This window comes from Stegostoma tigrinum, chromosome 4, assembly GCF_030684315.1.
Source record: "Stegostoma tigrinum isolate sSteTig4 chromosome 4, sSteTig4.hap1, whole genome shotgun sequence".
NCBI classification, from domain to species: Eukaryota; Metazoa; Chordata; class Chondrichthyes; order Orectolobiformes; family Stegostomatidae; genus Stegostoma; species Stegostoma tigrinum.
In genome coordinates, this window is record NC_081357.1 from 12,322,213 (window position 1) to 12,344,582 (window position 22,370).

At 45.3% G+C, this 22,370-nt stretch overlaps 1 protein-coding gene across 2 annotated transcripts in view; it reads right to left on the reverse strand.

The window, feature by feature from the left end:
* The window catches only part of rsph9 (radial spoke head component 9), a 55,193-nt gene extending 35,492 nt beyond the window's left edge, over nt 1-19,701 (reverse strand). For both annotated transcript variants that reach the window (XR_009445653.1, XM_048531962.2), the window contains exons 1-4: nt 19,422-19,701; nt 11,465-11,618; nt 9,442-9,571; nt 3,491-3,637 (exon numbers count right to left, since the gene is read on the reverse strand). Coding sequence is in view for 1 of the 2 variants with exons in the window: in XM_048531962.2 (XP_048387919.1) it covers nt 3,491-3,637; nt 9,442-9,571; nt 11,465-11,618; nt 19,422-19,648 (658 nt within the window). In the remaining variant the exon portion in view is untranslated. The remainder of the gene's footprint in view (nt 1-3,490; nt 3,638-9,441; nt 9,572-11,464; nt 11,619-19,421) is intronic.
* Nucleotides 19,702-22,370: the final 2,669 nt, after the last annotated feature.

Sequence of the window (22,370 nt, forward strand, 5' to 3'; positions counted from 1 at the left end):
TTGAGAGAGTTCTAAAGGCTTGTGACATTGTGGAAGGAAAAACTTCTCTTCTGATCGCTGTCTTTAAAGAGCAACCACAAAAGGAAACTTCCTTCTTACATGCAGCCTATTAAGTCCCCTGCTCAAGATCTTACATGATTCAATCAAGTCGCCTCTTAGTCTCCTAAACTCCAGCAGATACAAGCCTAGCCAAGGTTAGTCCAACCTTTTCTCATAGGACAACCCCTCCCATTTCAGGTATTCATCTCGCAAATATTCTCTGTTCCAACTTCATTTACATGCTCCTTTAAATAAGGTGACATGTACTACACAGAGCACTCTAGAAGTGTTGAAAGTAGAAGAAATGTCATTTACTTATTAGAATATGCAAGGTTTTACCATATGTCTATGAAGGCAATCTATAGGAAAAAGATCAATGTCATTCCCCACTCTGCCAGCAGCAGTGCCATTATCTCCTCTCTGAATACCTCACATTCACTCAATAAGACCATAACAATCAAGAACAGGAAGAAGGTCACTTGGTTCCACAAACCTGCTCTGCTATTCAGTGTGGCTGATCTGATATCCCTCATTTCTCCAACCGATGAAGAATTTATGAAGCCTTAACTGTACACAGGGATTCTGCCCCTACTCTGCTCCTATACCCGCCTACAACCACGGTTCATGCTTGACATCTCAACATTTCATGCAACGCCCTCTCCCACTCTCCACACCCCAACTCCAACTCTGGACACCACGAACCTTTGCATGCTCTCTATGCTGCCTATTTACTCCGTTGGGACATATCTACACCTCCACCAAATGTAACATCGGTGCGACCCCCTTCCATTTCCCTTAATATCTTTCTGTCGTTCCAGAAGGTAAACAGTCCACAATGGGGCAGGCAAGTCAAAGTATGGGTGGATTCCCTGACATTTAGTTCCTCAGTGCTTATGTAGCAAAGATCCTGATTCTGACTGTCCTGAGCAGATGATTAACTATATCCAAGTCCAGACTGGTGTCAAAAACTGCCCTTGACCTATGATGCCGGATCCTCTAAGCAAAGTCAGTGGGCTGCAGGCCCCAGATGAGCAGGGACGACGAGTGGGCTGGAGGCCAGAACAGAATGGGGACGGCCAGCGGGCTGCAGGCCCTAGCAATGTGGGGACAGCCAGAGGGCTGCAGGGTCTAGCGATGTGGGGACAGCGAGCAGGCTGCAGGCCCTAGCGATGCGGGGACAGCGAGCGGGCTACAGGCCCTAGCGATGTGGGGACAGTGAGCAGGCTGCAGGCACTTCCTTAGGTATGGAGCCCAAAACTGCTCACAATGCTGCAGATGCAGTCTGACCAGACTGTTATGCAGCCTCAGCAGTACATCTCTGATCTTGTATTCTAGCTCTCCTGAAATGGATGCCAACATTGCATTGCCTTCCTAACTGCCAACTGAACCTGCACATTAACCTTAAGAAAATCCTGAACTAGGACTCCCCAAACCCTTTGTGCTTCAGATTTCTGAAATCTTTCTCCATTTAGAAAATTCTCTATGTCTCTATTCTTCCCACCAAAGTGCATAACCTAACACTTTCCCACGTTGTATTATATGTGCCTCTTCTTTGTCCAAGCTTCTAACCTGCCCAAGGCCTTCTGCTGCCTCCCCCTGTGGAAAAAGTTGGGTTCTCTTCCTTTATAAGACCATGTCCATAAGACCTAGAAGTAAAGGTAATCCATTCAGCCCATCAAGTCTGTCCTGCCATTTAATTAGATCTGATCTGATAATCCTCAACTCCACTTTCCTGCCTTTTCCACAAAACCCTGACTGATTAGAAGCCTCTATCAGCCTTGAACATACTTAACGACCCAGCTTCAACAGCTCTTTGTGCTAAGGAATTCCACAGATCCACTATTTACTGAGGGAAGAAGAAAATCCTTCTCATCTGTCCCTTAAATGTACAACACATTACTCTGAGGCCACAAACTCTGGGCTTAGACTCATCCACAACAGGAACCAAGCTATCTGCATCTACCCTGTCAAGTCTACTAAGAAACTCGTATGTTTCAATAAGGTCACCACTCATTCCTTTATATTCCATCAAGTACAGGTTCAATCTGCTCAACCTCTCCTCACATGACAGTCCCTCCATACCAGCCACCTGAACCTTCTCTGTACTGCCTCCAATGCCAGTATATCTTTTCTTAGATAAGGGGCCCAAAACTGTTCACAATGTTTCAGCTGTGGTCTGACTAGTGCCTTGTACGTCTTTAGCAAAGTCTCCCTAGTTTTACATTCCATTCCTTTTGAAATAAAGGCCAACATTCCAGTTGCCTTCCCTGTTAACAGCCAATTTTAGATCGGAGATAATGGGACTGCAGATATACTAGCTTTCTATGATTCATGGACAGGAACTTCAAAATCCCTCTGTTCTGTAACTTTCTGCAGTCTTTTTCACTTTGAATAATATTCAGCTCCCTTCTTCTTGCTGCCAAAAACATAAACTCACATTTTTCCAATTATATTTCATCTGCAAGGTCTTTGCCCAGTCAGTTAACCTGTCTTTATTCCTCTGTAGACTCTTTATGACAACCTCACCAATTGCCTTCCCATCTATTTTTATATCATCTGCAAACTTGGCAATAGTAAATTCATTTTTGTCATTCAAGTCATTAATGTATAGTATATACTGACCTCTGGGCCAGAAAGCCTGGATGCAAGTGTGATCTGCTCCAAAGATATGTCTAACTGGGTGGTTTGTGAATTTTGTGGTGGTTTTATTTATATTAAAATAAAGAGCTTCTTCCCAGTGGCAAGTTGGCTTCTGGACAGGAAAAGAGTCCAGAATGGAAATGTAGAAACTGCCGTTTGTACTAAACTATGGATTTACAGTAAAACCTTTGTAAATCTCTCACACGCTTTTGCTGAATACTTCAACACGTGGATTTCGATCTATTAGACAGGTTAGACAGATTTTTGTTTGACAAAACAGCAATGAATCTTGGAGAGCGATCAGAAAAGTCGAGTGAGGTCATAATCAAATCAGCCGTAGTCTTATTGAACAGTGAGGAGGGGCTAGATGGGCCAAATAGCCAATTTCTGCTCCTATTTTGATGATTTTATGATCTTAGATGATGGCTGATTTATATCTTAATTCTGTTTACCTGCCTCAGTTCTCTTCTATTCTATTAATCTTATTTTTAAAATTTCCAATTGATTCCCAGTCTCAACAGTTCTTTTCTTGGAAAGCTCCACATTTCTAATAACCTATGTTGAAGATATGCTTCATAACTTTACACCTAAAATGCCCAGCTTAATTTTAAGGTTATGGCCCCTTGTTCAGGATTGCTGAACTGCAGGATTGAATTTCTTTTTCTTACCCTGTCAAATTATTTAATTATGTTAAGCACCTCAATTGGATCACCCTTTTTATCAAGGGGCCAAAAGCCTATTCTGTGTAACCTGTTAACAAAATGTCATTCTCTTAGTCCCCATAGATCTGGAATAAGCTTCAGTGATGTACCTTTCATTTCATCATCATCAACAGAATTGAGAAAGTCAATTGATTCCTCCAGATTGGCTTGCAATAGCAGTGACTTCTTCTTCAGTGTGGAAGGCTCAGTGAAGTGAAGGTAGGATTGCAACTTCCCAGCCTCGGTCACTGACAAACCTGAGGGAAAATGCAAGATGGTCAATTCTATTAACCTAACAGCACCACCACGAAATTTTCTTTCAGATGAAATCTCTGAATAGCTCGCCAAGCAAGAGGCTCTAGACTGAGTCTAATGGTGCCTCCTTTGAACTCCAGCTGCGTTTATTTTTCAATCAGCTCAATTCACACAAAAATCCCACACGTCTCACACTTAGCAATCAAACTACCCCGATGATTCTGCATTAGTACAGTTTTAGTCTTGCTTTGGGATTAATGAATTCCAGGAGATAATAATGAGTCTGTGTAAAAAACATTAATAGTGGCATCAAGAGTATTGTCTTCCAACAGGCCTTGGAGGCACGGTGGAAATCAGAAACCAAGCCTGTACCTCGTACAAAACATCCATATTATGAAGGGAGGTTAGAGTCTGGGACTGTTTGAAGAGAAGATCTCAGATAAAGATTATTGAATTATCCAGAATCTTCAAGGTAAGAGGTGGGTTGAGTCGAGTTAATAGGTTTCATTCTCACAAACTTGGAGATTCAAGCTTGGAAGAGCAGGCATAATCTTAAAGTGAAAGGCAGAATGTTTAGAGGGGATTTGAGAAAAAACTTTTTCACATAAAGAAGTGACGGGGGTCTGGAATGCATTGCTTGGGAGGGTTATTGAGGTGAAAAAACTCACAACCTTTGAAAAGTACATGGATGACTCCTTGAAATGTATTAGCATTCAAGGTTACAGGCCTAGTGTGGGAAAATGGGACTAGTGTAGATTATGGAGTGTAATTTTGGTGGTACGGACATGGGCTGAATGGCTTCTTCTGTAATGTATGATTCTACGATTCTAGGGACATTGCCAAAAGGCAGGTGCAGAAGCGTGTAACCCAGAATGGAAATACTTGAGGAAAACTAGATAGGTGGAAGCAGGAACAAATTACTGCAAATGCTGGAATCTGTAATGGAAACAAAAAAAAAAGCTGGAGATCACAGCGGGTCAGGCAGCATCCATGGACACACAGCAAGCTAATGTTTCAAGTATAGATGACTCTTCATTTAGCTGGGCGAGACAGGTGGGCTACCGTTTGGGACGAAGGAGCAGTGGGCTTAGTAGGTAGAAACCTTAGGGGTAACTTCTTGATGGATCTTTACAGCAAACAAGATAAATGTTTGAAATCTTTTCATGGAGGTATGGGAAGGATCTAAGCTGGATTCCACCTCCAGTTTCGAGTGGGGCTGGAGGCTGGCAGCACTGTTGCCTATAACCTGTGCAGCCCTGAAATGTCCTCCATTGATATCAATAAATAACTCATGTGGGTCTCAGAAAGCTGCCTGCCCATAGGAACTGACATAAGAAATGTGCTATCTAAACAAATATCTCCACCACTGTCCATTAACGTAGGTATTGAACAGATTGTGGCAGAGGTGCTGATTCGCGGTAAGACAATCAGGAATGGGGCACGAGTAGATCTGGCTAAATGGCAGTTTACCTACTTCATTTGGTTTTGGGGAAGATGAAAAGTTAGGTGAAACTTCTCCAAGGATCCAGGTAATGCTAGTATATCACATCATACAATATAATATTCAATATTATGACATCTTTAATATTAACAGTAGCAAAAATATAAATACTTTTTGAGATAATGGGAACTGCAGATGCTGGAGATTCCAAGATAATAAAATGTGAGGCTGGATGAACACAGCAGGCCAAGCAGCATCTCAGGAGCACAAAAGCTGACGTTTCGGGCCTAGACCAATATTTTTTGCCTTTATTTTGGCGATAAAGACCTTAAATCTTTACAAACATTTTGTACAGTAAAACATCTCCCATAATTTTAATGCTTTTTCAACAGAACCTTCCAAACCTGCAAATCTACCAACTAAAACAACCAGGGCAGCAGGCACATAGAGACATCAGAACCTCCAAATTACAAATCATCCTGACTTGGAACGCTTATTACAGTTCATTCACTGCAACTGGATCAAAATCCTGGGACTCTCTTCCCAACATCTTATTGGCAGTCGAAGTTCAAGAAAATGGTTGCCATTTTCTCAGAGCGATTAGTAAGGTGAGGCAATCACTAATAGTATTATCGCAGGATTGGCAATCTAGACAGCCAGGTAATATTCTGGGAACCCTAGCTTCAAATCTCACACACCAGATGGTGAAATTTGAATTCAATATATTAAAAAATAGTCAGGAATTAAAAGATAAAGGTGACCGTGAAAGCACGGACAGATTCCTCCTCTGGTTCTTCCTTACCTACATGTGACTCTAGACACACAGCAATGGAGTTGACTCTAGACTGCCAACTGAAATGGCCGAGCAAGTCTAGAAAGTCTCAAAAAAGGAATGAAATCAAACAGACAATGAGGCATCAACTAAAGCTCCAGAAATGATAATGGCAATCTCAGTCCTGTCAACCCTACAAAACCCTCCTTGCTAACATCTAGGGACCAGTGCCAAAATTTGGAGAGCTCTCTCACAGACTAGTCAAGCAACAGTATAGTCAAACTCATGCGATGTCCCAGACACCACCATCACCATCTCTGGATACATCCTCTCCCACCCTCAGGTCAGATCCAGCAGAGGTGACAGCACACTGCTATACAGTCAGGAGGGAGGAATGTCGATTCCAGATTTCATGAAGCCTCACAACATCAGGTCAAACATGGGCAAAGAACCCTCCTGCTAATTACCATGTGCCATGCTTCCCGATGAATCAGTACTTCTCCATATTGAACAACATTTGGAAGAAGAACTGAGTGTGGCAGGGATGCAGAATGAATTCTAAGTGGAGGATTTCAATGTTTATCATTAAGAGTGACTTGGCAGTAACACTACTGACCAAGCTTACTGGGTTCTGAAGGACGTAACTACCTGACTGGGTTTGCCGTGAGAAGGAAACACATGCTTGACCTCACCTTTACCAATCTGTCTGTTGCAGGTACATCTGTCCATGACAGTGGTGAGTGCACAGTCCTTGTAGAGACAAAGTCCCACTTTCATACTGAGAATACCCTCCAATGTGTTGCGTGGCACCATCACCATGCTAAACAAGCCAGATTTCCAGTTCAGAGGAACAGTCTCGCTATCCGAAATGTTAACTCTGATTTTGCTCCCCAGATGCTGCCAGACCTCCTGAGCTTTTCCAGCAACTTCTGGTTTTATTGTGGATTTCCAACAAATCTAGCCACTCACAACTGGGCATACATGTGGTGATATGGACCAAATTCATGCAGTAGCAAATTCATACTCCAATACAATCTGAAACTTCACAGCACGGCACATTCCCCATTCTGCCATTACCATCAAGCCAGTGAAGCAACCCTGGTTCAACGGAAACTGCAGGAGGCTATGTCAGCAGCAGCACCAGGCATATCTAAAAATAAGGCGTCATCCTCTTCCAGAGATCCCCAGAGTCATGGGTGCCAGTCTTCAGTCAGTTTCGTTCACACCATCAAATGACAAGTGGACTGCAAATGCTATGGGCTCTGATAACATTCCAGCAATAATACTGAACAAATGTACAAATGATGTTCCTCTTACCAAGCTGTTCTAGCATGGCTACAACACTGACATCTACCCAAAAATGTGGAAAAGTGGCCAGGTACCTACTGTACACACAAAGCAGGACAAATCCAACCCAAACAAATACAGTCTCCATTAGTCTACACTCAGCCATGAGTACAGTGAGTCAAAGATGTCATCAATAGTACTACAAGCAGTACTCGCTCACCAGCACTCAGTTCAGGTTCTGGCTGGGCACTCTGCTTCTGACCTCATTACAGCTTTGGTCCAAACAGAAACCAAAGAGCTGAATTCCAGAAGTGAGTTGAGAGTGGCTGCCCTTGCATCGAGGACACATCTGATTGGGTGTGGCATCATAGAGTCAGGGGATCTATAGCACAGGAAAAAGACCCATTTGTGCATCTAGTCTGCAGCATTAAAAACAGTTACCTAACTACTCTAACCCACTTTCAGCCCTTGGCCCGTAGCCATGTATGCTTTGGCATCTCAAGTGCACATCTAAATACTTTGTAAATGTTATGAGGGTTTCTGCCTCTGCACCCTTACAGGCAGTGAATTCCAGGTTCTGACCATCCTGTGGGTGAAATTCTTTTCCTCACATACCTTCCAAACTTCCGGTCCCTTATCTTAAATTTATGCCCCCGGTCACTGATTCTTCCACCAAGGGAAAATGTTCCTTTCTGTCTACCCTTTCTATGGACCTCAAAATTTTATACATCTCAATCATCTCCCTCAGTCTTCTCTGCTCCCATGAAAACAACCCCAGTCTAGATATTTTTTAGTCAACCTGTTCGGAGACATAAATAGACAACTCTGGCGCAGGTGGAACTTGAGCCCAGGACAATCCCAGTATATGCAATCTCTCTTCATAAGGTAAAAAAAGTTCCCAGCTGGTTGGTGTCATGCCTGTCACATAGGAACATGGCTGTGGTTGCTGGAAGTAAACAATTTCAACTCCAGGACATCTCTGCAGGAGTTCCTCAGGGTAGTGTCCTGTGCCCAGCCATCTTCAGCTGCTTCATCAATGACCTTCCCTCCATCATAAGGTCAGTTCACTGTTGATTGCACCATGTTCAACACCATTTGTGATTTCTCTGATACTGAAGCAGTCCACATCTGAATGAAGTCAGAGATAATGGGAACTGCAGATGCTGGAGATTCCAAGATAATAAAATGTGAGGCTGGATGAACACAGCAGGCCAAGCAGCATCTCAGGAGCACAAAAGCTGACGTTTCGGGCCTAGGCCCTCTCTGATGAAGGGTCTAGGCCCGAAACGTCAGCTTTTGTGCTCCTGAGATGCTGCTTGGCCTGCTGTGTTCATCCAGCCTCACATTTTATTATCACATCTGAATGAAAATGGTTCTGAGGAAGGGTCACCGGACTCGAAATGTTAACTCTAATTTTTTTCTTCACAATGCTTCCAGACCTGCTGAGCCTTTCTAGCAATTTCTGTTTTTGTTCCTGATTTACAGCATCCACAGTTCTTTGAGAATTTATTTAAGATCTAGATAATATCCAGGCTTAGGCTGACAAGTAGCAAGTAACATGCATGCCACGCAGGTGCCAGGCAGTGACCATCAAGAAAAAAATCTAACCGTTGTCCCTCGGCAACAGTATCACCATCACTAAATCTCCCACTATTAACATACTGGGGGGTTACCGTTGGACTGGAGTAGTATTATAAGTACTGTGACTCCAAGAACAGGTCAGATGCCAGGAATCTTTCAGCAAGTAACATCTCATGAATCCTCAAAGCCTGTACATCATCTAAAAAGCACAAGTCAGGAGTGTGGTGGAATACTTCCCACTTGCCTGCATGAGTACAACTCCAACAACACTGAAGAGGTTTAACTGGCACCAAATTCACAAGCATCCACTCCCTCCACCACACACACTCAGTAGCAGCAGTGTGCATCACCTACAAGATGCACTGCAGAAATTCACTCAGGCTACTTAAGTAGCACCTTCCAAACGCATGACCACTTCCATTGAGGATAAAGACACGGGAACACCACCACCTGCAATTTCTCCTCCAAGCTACTCAATATCCTGACTTGGAAATATATTGTCGTAGCTTTACTGTCACTAGGGCAAAATCTTTAAACTTCCTCCCTAACACAATGTGGGTGTACCTACAGCATGTCAACTGCAACGGATCAAGAAGGCAGCTCACCTTCTCAAGGCCAAATAGGGATGAGCAATAAATGCAGTGACACTCACATCCTGTGATTGAATTTAAAAAATGTTTGACTCCATTGCACCAAGTGAAACATGAACTTTAAAAATTATTTACCTTCAAAACTTCTGTTCTTGTGGATTTGTTCAAGAGGTGTCTTGATAAAAGCGCCCCTGGGAATTATTGCTGCTTCTCTGTTTATTTGTTCAATTGTAGCTGTCAAGCGTTCTTCCTCTTTTACCTTCAACTGTAACAAAAATACACGTAGATTTTCAAAAAACTCTGACGATCATAAATTATATTTTTTGTTCATCAATCATGTCTGTGTAAGTTGACTTCTGCTGGTATCTTGTCTCCCAGACCACTGATTATTCTCACTTACTAATCTCCAAATGGCCACCCTGCCTGTATTTCTGATTCCAGATCGGAGCCTGAGTTTGCTGTTCATCTGCCACTGGATGTTATGATTTCACAAGCTATTCAATTCATCCCACCATTGCTCACCATATCTTCTCTCTCCCATTTCACAATTGGTAGCAGATTCTTTGATCATCACAGTCCTGCACTCTGGAATTCTCTTCCTAAACCTCTCTGCTTCTTGACTTCTCCCTTCCTCAGTGCTAATGTCACTGCATGAGCAATCCACAACCGGAGGCTCAATATTTTGGAGAACATGGATTTGAACACCACCATGGCAATGGTGAAATTTGAAATCATTAGATTCTGGAATAAAGGTCTGGCCTAGTGGTGACTATGTAACCATTGGGTATTATCATTAAAAAAAACTACCTGGTTCACTCTTGCCTTTTAAGTAAGGAATTCTGCTGTCCTTACCTGGTCTGACCTACATGTGACTCCAGACCTACAGCAATGTTGTTTCCTAACTGCCCTCTGGGCAATTAGGGAAGGACAATAAATGCTAATCTAGCCAGTGACACCCACATTCCATGAAAAAATAGAAAAAAAAAATTTTTGAAGAATCCACAAAAACCATCTATCTGCCTGTACTTTTGGTCATCTCCCCTCCCCATGTTAAGCACCTAGACATTTTGCTGTGTTACAGTGCTAAATTAGGAGCATTTTTTCTTTAATATTCCCTAACTTTCCTTTATATCTTTCCCTAAATAGAAGAGTTCAATGGACAATGACTGCCATCAAGTACAGGGACAAAGTTGTTCATGGCTGAGTACAGAAACTGGGAGTTTGTAGTTTGATTGTGGAAAGTATCAGCAACCTCCAAACGAACAGTTTCCACCAAAAGTGGGAGTCTGATTGCAATCTGATTTTCATTCATTTTCCTTCATACATGGGCTACGCGTGTTGCTGGAAAGGCTGATATTTCTTGTCCATCACTAAATAGCCTTTGATCTAACTGCTTTCTGAAATGGCCTAGAGAACCAGTCAAGAGTCAACCTGAATCTGGAGTCACACGTATGCCAGACAAGGTACAGATGTACGGATTCCATTCCTACAGAACATTAGTGAAACCAGATGAGTTTTTAATGCTAATCATCATTGGTTATATGGTCATCATTAGACATGCCTTTTATTGGTTCCAGATTTCACTGAATTCAAATTGCACAGTGTGCCACAGTGAGATTTGAACCCACATTCCCAGAGGATTACCAGTCCATTGACATTGGCAGTATGTCACTTCCCTTCCATTTAAGCCCCTCTCAGATTAACTCTATAGTTATAAACAAGTTGGCAGAGAATGCATCCCTTAACCACAGTAAGTTTGAGGCATCTACGTGTAAGCATCTGCAAAATTTGGGCAGGAATGAGTCACACTGGCTCTCCACACATCATCACCCTCCACCCTCCCCAAAACCCTGTAAACCCTGCATGAGAGCTATCCTCATCTCAAAGTAAGGTATAGGTCATGTTTCTGCCAAAACTCTCAGACCTTGTTGCTATTTGTGAATTCCCCCAGCACCTAGCTTTGCTGATGCTATATACAAGTAGCCAATTGCTTCTCAAAGTAACCTGACCCTGAATTTGGTAATCCAAAGTAGGAAAGCCTACGCAGCATTCTGTGACCTACTTCTTCTATTTCCATCCTGCTACCTCTTTGAGACTCATTTGCAACCAATTCCAGTGCTACAAGTGTTGCTGATTCAAGTCGAATTCATATACCAACCTCCAGACTGACCACATCTTCATCACTATTCTTAATTGTTTTGGTGTCGTACTCATGAGAAGGGTCACCCATGAAACGACCTTTAACCCGCATGGACTTCTCTATCATCTCATCTGTGGCTGGAGGAAGTAATTTCCAATCTATGCAGTTCAAACTGTGTAAAAAGGAAAAGACCGTTTTATTGTTTCCTCAGCTGAAATGAATATAAAGAAACAGAATGTCATCATAACCACTGTTGGACTTGTAGTTGTCACGAGGAGCTTTATTTAAGATATTATTAATCCCTTTTCACTTTAGATTATAAAGAGACCTCTCATTATTTCAGAATTCTCACAAAACAGAATTGCACAAAACTAGGAAATCTAAAATACTGCTCATAGCTACACTGCTGACAGCAATGTTGTTTCAGACACTAACATGTTTAATTTTGTCTGATCCATTATGAACACTTCTCAAGAACTCCCCATATCATCAAAATAAACATTTTCTGAGCTCAATTAAAAGTCAATTGTGGAGGATTTTTTTAAAATTCACTGTCTGTATGAAAGTAACATACCGTGCTGAAAGATTTGTAATATTATAATTGTGGATTTTCCAAATCTATTCAAAATTGTACATTGGAGCAAATTATGCTGTATTAGGAAGTATAAATAGTGTGTGTTTCCGGCAGTAAATAAAGAATCTGGTGTTATAAATGGTTGGTTTTTGGAAAGCATTGGGAGAGTGTAGGACAATGGAAAGTACAGTGTCAGACAGGCTAGGGAAATGTCTGGATGGATCGCTGTTGCCAGAGGAACGATTTAATTTAAGAGAAGGATGATTCAGGTAGATTATCAAAGATGAAAGTGATCAAGAGGAACAGTGAGTAGTTTGAGGAGGGTGTCATTGGAACGAACTATAGAATCTTGGTTATGAGAATGAACTGTTATACTGGAGCACCATTCCTGAGAGGATTTGAGGCATCTCTTGGTGTTAATTGAACATCCCTTACAAAATTAATCTTTGCTGAAAAAGTGAATAATTTGCCTGGGACATATTTATCAATTTGCTTCATAATCTCAAAAAAGTCAATCAGACCACCTCAAAATCTTCCATATGCATCCAGGAAAATAAGGCTAACTGCCTTAAGGTTGCCTTACAAGTTGAATTGTTGCTAGCTAAAAACTGTATCTTACTATTCTGCAGCACTTCATCTCATCGGTTTGCCAAACTGCTGCAGCACGACAGTACATCCCAGCATAACAACTCACTCCCCACCTCCCCACTCCATTTCCCATTTCAAAAATATGCCTCAGGGTACATAACATCGCTGATTAGAAATCTCTTCCTCTTTATAGTCTGAGATATGTATTCAAGCCATAATTATTATAGATCACGGTAAATTGCCAGAATCAGTGAGCTGTATCGTCTGTATTCTGTAGGTGATATCATGGGGCTAGACAGGCTAAGTATTATTCCAGCGTTGTGAGCTGACTGTTGCTATTAAAATAATTGCCACATAAAGTGGTCCTAAGTAGTTCTAATATGGGAAATATAATTAAATAAACACAGTGATTACATTTGGGACCACAATCAAAAATGACATTTCTCACAGGATCGTGTGAGCTTGGACAGCATCCATTATTTTGGCAATGTTTTACCTAAAGCAATGGCAAATCAATGTTAGATCCTCGGCCCAAACATCTCATGCTACTTCATTATAAGGTCTAAGAAAGGATGCATTCAGATGATTGTGCAGTGTTAAATAATATTAACAACTCCTCAGAAAATGAAGTAGTCCATGATAATGTGCAGCAAGAAATGGACAACATCCAGGGCTGATAAGAGGCAAGTAACATTAGCACCATACAAGTTCCAGTCCATGACCATCTCAAACAAAAAAGAATTTAAGCATTTCACGTTGATATTCATTTGCTGAATAGTCCGCTACCAGTAATCCAAAGGCAGTCAGTGATAGTCTAACTGGACTAGCCAAACAAACACCGTAGCAATAAAAGCAGGTCAGATTTTTAGAGATTTTGCAATAAGGAACCTACCTCTTGATTCCCAAAGCCTGTCCTCTATCTACAAAACACAAGTCAATATGATGGAATACTTTCCTCTTACCTGGATCAGTGCAGCTCCAATGAAACTCAAGAAGCTTGACACCAACCAAGGGAAAGCAGCCCATTCATCATCTTAAAACTTCACTACTTCTGCTGCAAAGGCACAGTAGCAGCAGAGAGTAGCACGTACAAGATTCACTGTATCATATTCTGACATCATTTATTAAACATCATTTATTAAACTTGCTACATTACAAATCACCAGATCCAACACAGCCTGATCCACCACAAATTGTTCTAGAAACTGTCCTGAAAGCACTCTCTGAATTCTTCCTATAACTTTCTCTGTCAATCAGTGAGCTTGACATCGGCGGTGGCTAAGTTGTTGGAGGGAATTCTGAGTGTCAGGATTTACATATATCTGGAAAGGCAAAGACTTATTAGGGATAGTCAACATGGCTTTTTGCACGGGAAATCATGGTGTCCCTGCTAGTCGGAACGATGTTGTGAAATTTGAAGGGTTCAGAAAAAATCCATAAGGATGTTGGTGGGGTTGGAGGGTTTGAGCTGTCGGAAGAGGCTGAATAGGCTGGGTCTATTTTGCCTGGGGCTGAGCGGTGACCTTATAGAGGTTAATAAAATCATGAGGTGAATGGATAGGGTGAATAGGCAAGGTCTTTTCCCTGGGGTGGGCGAGTCCAGGACTGGAGGACATAGGTTTAAGGTGAGAGGGGAAAGATATAAAAGGGAGCTAAAGGGAATCTTTGTCACACAGAAGTTAGTGCATGGAATGAGCTGCCGGAGGAAGTACAGTTACAACCTTTAAAAGGCATCTGATGGGTATATGAATAGGAAAGATTCGGAGGGATATGGGCCAAATTGCTAGAGTAAGTTAGGATATCTACTTAGCATGGATGAGTTAGAATGAAGGGTGTGTTTCCAAGCTGTACAGCTATATCTCTAATTAGACTATCCCAATCAAAATGCAGATTAAAGACACCCGTGATAAATGTATAGTCTTTGCTACATGCCCTTATTATCTCCTGGTTTAATCTCTGTTCCACTGTATAGCTAGTGTTAGGATACCTATAGATTACTCCTACTTGTGTCTTCTTTCCCTTTTTATTTCTCACCTCCAACCATTTAGGTTTTACATTTTCTGAATCAAAATCATTTCTTGCTATTGTACTTATTCCATCCTGTGTCAACAATGCCATCCCATCATCTTTTCCTTCCTGCCTGTCCTTTCAAAAAGTCACATACCCCAAATACTTGGTTCCCAGCTTTTATCTACTTGTATCCAAGTGTGTTTAATGGCTATAAGATCATACTGTGGTTAATTCAACTAATTTGTTCCGAATAATATGGGTATTCAAATAAAGACCAATCCATTTTGCTCTTTTATCAATATTTTCCTTTTCGACCCTATCGATTATGTATCATTATCCCAAAGGCTGCTCCGTAATGGTGCCATCTTCTTTTGCTTTGTAAGCCTATATTTCTCCTCTTCCAAACCCCCACCCTCTAATCTCTACAGGTCTAGTTATTCAACTCACCAGGACACTGGTCACTGCATAGTTGAAGTGATGGTCATCAAACATCAACCTTCTACCCAGTGCCCAATGAACTGAAAGCCAAATGACACATGCCAATCTTTCAGCCATACATTTGATGCCTTGACTTTATTTAGCTCATGCCCATGCCTCAGGTAGTTATCCAGTTCCAGTAATCCAGTTGGGAGTTCTGCTTTGTAAGTTAGTTCCCAAACTGTCAAAATCTTAGCAAAGAGATAGTAGAAACTGCAGATGCTGGAGAATCTGAGATAATAAGGTGTAGAACTAGATGAACACAGCAGGCCAAGCAGCATCATAGGAGCAGGAAAGCTGACATTTCGGACCTGGACCCTTCTTCAGAAAATTTCCGAAAAAGGGTCCAGGCCCAAAACGTCAGCTTTCCTGCTCCTATGATGCTGCTTGCCTGCTGTGTTCATCCTGCTCTACACCTTGTTATCTCAAAGTCTCAGCAAAACCTCCTTTTCAGTCCTAACAATGTCATTAGCACCAACACGGATGAATACCTCCCTTCCCTCTCAAAGTTCTTCTCCAGCCCTAAAGAGATGTCCCTAATGCTGGCACCAGACAGGAAACACAGTCTTCAAGACTTTCACTCTTGGCTGCATTTAGTGTTTGAAGTATTCAGGATTTGGAGTAAATGTTTGGGATTTACAGTTGGTTCCTGTATTATGATGAGAAACTATATTGAGTTCCTCAGTGCGTTTCCATTGCTAAAATCCAACCACCCAACACACCCTTATTCCCCCATACCCTACACTCGAACCCACCCCCAACCTACAACTCCCAACATCTCACTAACTCCCACACCACCATGCCCCACTCCCCGGCTCTATACCCCGATCGACCCGCCCTACATGCTTACACTCACACCCATACCCTCATATCCAACACACCAATATTCTCTCTGATGAAGGGTCTAGGCCCGAAACGTCAGGTTTTGTGCTCCTGAGATGCTGCTTGGCCCGCTGTGTTCATCCAGCTTCACACTTTATTATCTTGGATTCTCCAGCATCTGCAGTTCCCATTATCACACCAATATCCTCCACTCACCTATCACCCATCCCCCATACCTATACTCCATATCACCACAATCCACACTACTGTACACCCCCACTGCCAAACCCAGCCCCAACTATAGCCCAACCCCCCCCACATCCATACACACACACCCCCTTATAAGCCACATACCCATACTCCAACAACCCACACCACATATAATCCACCCCAAACACCTCACAATGCCCTCATACCCCAAATCTCCCTCACAGCCCACACACACCCACAACATACCCCATCCCCATCCCCTAATGACACACCCCATTTCCTCCACTTACCATCTCCCCACCTCCATCGCCCCCATCTCCATTTCCCAGCCCACTTCCATCTCCCACCTCCCTCAAGCCCATCTCCGCCATGCCCCATCTCCTTTCCACCATCTCCCCCAAGTCCCCACCTCCATCGCTCCCAACCCCCCACCTCCCCCACTCCCCATTTCCCCCAAATCCCACCTATACAAAACCCTGGTTTGGCCAATCTGGAGTATTGTGTCCCGTCCTGGTTGCAACATTACAGGAAAGATGTGGAAGCATTGGAAAAGGTTCAGAGAAGATGTACCAGGATATTGCCTGGAATGGAAGGAAGGTCCCACAAGGAAAGGTTGAAAGAGCTAGGGCTCTTCTCTTTGGAATGACGAAGGATGACAGGTGACTTGATAGAGGTGTACAAAATGATCAGAGTTATAGATAGAGTGGACAGCCAGAGACTTTTTCCTGGGTGGAGGTGGCTATTATGCAGGGGCATAGTTTTAAAGTGAGTGGAGGTAGATATTGGGGAGACATCAGAGGTAGGTTCTTTAATCAGAGAGTGGTAGACTCATGGAATGCATTGCCAGAGAGGGAAGTAGAGTCGGCCTTATTAGGGGCGTTTAAGCAGCTATTAGATAGGCATATGGATGATAGTATAAAGTAGGGGTGGAGGTTAGATAGACCCTAAGTTTAGGGTAAAAGTTCGGCAGAATATCGTGGGCCAAAGCTGATATGCTGTTCTTTGTTCTATGTCCACCTCCCCCCATCTCCCCAACCTCCTGCAATTCTTCATCCCCAATGTCCATCTCCCCCACCCCCACATCCCCAATGTCCACCTCTGCCATTCCCCCATCTCCCCCACCCCCATACCAAATGTCCACACCCCATCCCCAAATCCCCCACCACCCCATCCCCAATGTCCACCTCCCCCATCACTCCATCCCCAATGTCCAACCCCCAATCCCTAATGTCCACCTCCCCCATTCCTCCTATCTCCCCAACCCCCATACCAAATGTCCGCACCCCATCCCCCTATGTCCCCCACCACCCCATCCCCAGTGTCCATCTCCCCCATCCCCAATGTCCACCTCCCCATCCCCCTACTTCCCCCAACCCCTCATTCCCAAAATCCACCACCCCAACCCCCTACCTCCACTACCTCCATCCCCTCTACCGACCCCACCCACCCACCTCCCCCATGCCCCCATCACCAATGCCCATCTCCCCCCATCCCCAATGTCCACCTCCCCCACATCCCCTACCTCCCCCACAGCCCCAGCCCCAGCCCCAGCCCCAATGTCCACACCATTCCCCCTACTTCCCCTACACCCCATCCCTAATGTCCACCCCACATCCCCAATATCCACCCCCCCAACACCCCATGCCCAATATCCACCCCATCCCCATTGTCCACCTCCCCCATACCCCCTATCCCCAATGTACAGTTCCCCAAACCTCTCTACCTCCACCAACCCCCCCATCCCCAATGTCCACCTTCGCCATCTCCCCACCTCCCCCACCCATCCATCCCCAATGTCCACCTCCCCCATCCCCCTACCTTCCAAACCCTTCCATCCCCAATGTCCACCTTCCCCATCCCCCTACCTCCCTAACCCCTGTCTCCCCAATGACCACCTCCCCTATCCCCGCTACCTCTCTCAATCCCCCATCCCCAATGTCCACCCCCAACCCCAATGTCCACCTCCTCCAACCCCCCCACTTCCCTCATCCCTCCCATTTCCCCACCTCCCCCATGCCCCCTACCTCCACCGCCGAAGTCATCCCCAATGTCCACCTCCCCATCCCCGCTATCTCACCCACCAACTTCATCCCCAATGTCCACTTCCCCCATCCCCCCCGTCCCCAATGTCCACCCCCCATTCCCAATATCCAGACACCCCATTCCCCCTTCCTCCCCCACAGCCCATCCCCAATGTCCATCCCCATCCCTAATGTCCACTTCACCCATCCCCCCTACGTCCGCTACCCTCCATCCGCAATGTCCACCCCCCATTCCCCAACGTCCCCCACCGTTCCATCCCCAATGTCCACCCCCCATCCCTCAACGTCCTAAACCCCCAATCCCCAATGTCCACCTCCCCATCCCCCAAACATTTCCATCCCCAACGTCCACCTCCCCATCTCCCAAACCTCCCTAACACTTCCATCCCCAATGTCGACCTCCTCCATTCCCCCAACGTCCCCCACCCATCCATCCCCAATGTTCACCCCCCATCCCCCAATGTCCCACACCCCCAATCCCCAATGTCCACCCCCATCCCTAATGTCCACCTCTCCCATTCTCCCAATGTCCCACACCCCCAATCCCCAATGTCCACCTCCCCATCCCCCAAACCCTTCCATCTCCAACGTCCACCTCCCCATCTCCCAAACCTCCCTAACACTTCCATCCCCAATGTCGACCTCCCCAATTCCCCAAAAGTCCCCCACCCTCCATCCCCAATGTCCACCCCCATCCCCCATCTCCCCCACCCATCCATCCCCAATGTTCACCCCCCCATCCCCCAACGTCCCACACCCCCAATCCCCAATGTCCACCCCCATCCCTAATGTCCACCTCCCCCATTCTCCCAATGTCCCACACCCCCAATCCCCAATGTCCAACTCCCCATCCCCCAAACCCTTCCATCTCCAATGTCCACCCCCATCCCCCAATGTCCCACAGCCCCAATCCCCAATGTCCACCCCCCATCCCCAATGTCCACCTCCCCATCCCCCAACATCCCACACCCCCCATCCCCCAAACCTCCCAAACCCTTCCATCCCCAATGCCCACCTCCCCATCCCCCAAACCCTTCCATCTCCAATGTCCACCCCCATCCCCCAATGTCCCACAGCCCCAATCCCCAATGTCCACCCCCCATCCCCAATGCCCACCTCCCCATCCTCCAACATCCCACGCGCCCCCCCATCCCCAATGCCCACCTCCCGCACCCTCCATCTCCCCCGATCCCTCATGTCCCCGCACCACCGACCACCGACCACCTCCCCCTCCCCCGGCCCGGATAGCTACCTGTACAGGCTCTTCCTGTCCCTCAGCTCGTCCGCCTGCACCCCCTGCACGACGAAGTAGTCGGCGGTCAGGCCCATGATCTTGCCCCAGAAGTAGACCCGGCTGAACTTGTAGTTCCTCTTGACGATCTCCAGGGAGACCTGCAGCGTGGCCCTCTTCTCGGGGCTCAGCACCAGGCCGTTACCGGCCACGTGGTCGAGGAATTGGTGCAGGTACTCGGCCTGCATGGCTCCCGGGGGTGGGGGGAATGTGTGTCTGTCTGTCTGTCTGTCTGTGTGGGGGGGGGGGCGGGGGTGGGTCACTGTCCCGTGTCCCCGCGCGCTCTCGCCGGGCCCCGGTTGCCAGGGGCAACCCGCCTCGCCTCAGCGTCGCTCCCATGGTAACCGTTGCCGGACGACGCAGGGGTGAGAGGTCAGCGTGGCAGCAAACCCTTCCAGCACCTCTGTATCTCTCTGTCTCTTTCTCCGTCCTTCTCTCTCTCTCCCTCTCCCTCTCTCTCCCCCTCCCCATCTCCATCTCCATCCCTCTCTGCCTCTCTCTCTCTTCCTCTCTCTCTCTCTCTCCCTCCCTCCCCATCTCCCTCCCTCTCTCCCTCCCTCTCTCTCCCTCCCCATCTCCCTCCCTCTCTCCCTCCCTCTCTCTCCCTCTCCCTCTCTCTCCCTCCCCATCTCCCTCCCTCTCTCCCTCCCTCCCCCTCCTTCTCCCTCTCTCTCCCTCCCCATCCCCCTCCCTCTCTCTCCCTCTCCCTCTCCCTCTCTCTCCCTCCCCATCTCCCTCCCTCTCTCTCTCTCTCTCTCTGTGTCTCTCTCTTCCAGACAAATGGTGTCAGGTAGGTGGCTCCTCTATGGATGGATGCTGCTGTACATTACTCCCATGGTGATGATGGAGACCTCAGTTCCCCAGTGGAAGAGATTAGCCAACCCTTGGATCCAGGCAACCTGTATCAGGAAGCTGCCACCTTTGGTCTACTCCTGGGCCAACACCAAGCTTGACTCAGTCTTTGTGTCTGTGAGTGTGTGTGTGTGTTTGTAAAAGTGTGTGTAAGGGTGTGTGTGTCTGTGTATGTAAGAGTGTGCTCATGTGTGTGTGTGTGCGAGTGAGTGTGTGTATAAAAGTGTGTGAGTGTGTGTGTATGTAAGAGTGTGCGCATGTGTATTTGTGTGTGTAAGTGTGCGGATGTGTGTGAGTGTCTGTAAGACAGTGTGTCTGTGTAAGAGTATGTGTATATGTGTAGGTGTGTGTGTAAGAGTTTAAGTGTGTGTGCAAGAGAGTGTGAGTGTGTGTGTAAGGGTGTGTATATGTGTGTTTGTATGCGTGAGTGTGTGCTTGTGTATGTGTTTGTTTGTATGTGTAAGAGTGTAAGTGTGCGTGTGTGCGATAGTGTGTGTGTCTGTGTGTGTGTGCAAAAGTGTAAGTGTGTGTGCATGTGTGCAAGAGAGTATGTGTTCGTGTGTTTTTCAGTGTGTGTGCGTGTGTGTATGTGTGATGGTCAGTGCCAAGGTGCTGGTTTTCCCCCAACATCTCGTTGTTGAAACAACCACTGCCAAGCAAGGATTTTCACCTCCTCTGCCCCACCATGACTCATTTTGGACATCTCAGATTGAAAGTGGCATCAGGAGTAGGCCAATTCGAGCCTGCTCTGCCAACTTAATGCAATCAGGGCTGACCATCCAACCTCTTACCTGTATATAATCTTCCATCTCTTTCACCCTAAGGGCTTTACCCAATGCTTTGACATTCAATGCTTCGGCCTCAACCACTTTCTATGACAGAGAGTTCCACAGAAGAAATTTTTCCCTCATCTGAGTGAGGTTGTTGACTTTTTAAAAAAATCATTAACAGGATGAAATATTACTGGCTAGGCAGCATTTATTGTCCATCCCTAACTGCCCAGGGGGCAGGAGAGTCAACCACATTGCTGTGGGTCTGGAGTCACATGTATGCCAGACCAGGTAAGGATGGCGCTTTCATTCCCTAATGGACATTAGTGAACCAGGTCGATTTTTCCTCACAATCAGCAATAGATTCAGGGTCATCATTAGATCCTTAATTCTAGATATTTTATTAAATTCAAATTCCACCATCTGCTGTGATGGGATTTCAACCTGGGTCCCCAGAATGTTAGCCAGATCTTTGGGATTTATAGTCCAGCGATAGTATCGCTAAGCCATTGCCTCCTTTAGCTCGTTGACCTAGCTGGTTACAGTTCAGACATTACAGTGCCATGCTAGGTAACATCATCAGTGTGGCCTCTGATAAAGCGATGTAGTTCTATTCCGCTTAGTATTTATATGATCCAGTCTGTTGAGGTGTTTTACATTCATTTCTGGTTCTTTTCACGTCAGTCCTAAATAGCCTACCCCATATCCTTAGTCTGTAACACCTTGTTCTGAACTCCCCAGTCACTGGGAACATCTTTCCTGTGTTTACCCTGTTAAATCCTGTTAGAATTTTATAGGTTTCTATGAAAGCCCATCTCGTTCTTCTAAACTTCAGTGAATGTAGAACTAACCCATTAAGCTTCTCATTATACATCAATCCTGCCATCCCAGGAATCAGTCTAGTAAATGCAGAAGCACACCTCTCAAAAGGCACATTTACCCCAACTTTGCTGGCAGTCGTCAAACAGGGGCATTCAGACCAGCTCAGGCATGTTTGCGCAAAGAATGTCTCTATGACAATGTAGCCAGGGCCAGATGACCAATGGGATCTCAAAGCTCAGCAGATGAACATTAGGTTTAGGGGCAGGAGTGTTACACTCTACTCCTTGAACCTGTGCTGCAATTGTCAAGATCATGACTGATCTGATCTTGGCTCCAACAATACTTTTCTAACCCTATATCCTTATATTAATTTGGTTGTATGTTTTGCTTACCCTCAAAAATATTCAATAACTCTATGCTCTGAGGAACAGAATTTAAAAGGCCAATGACTTTCAAAAAGCAAAAA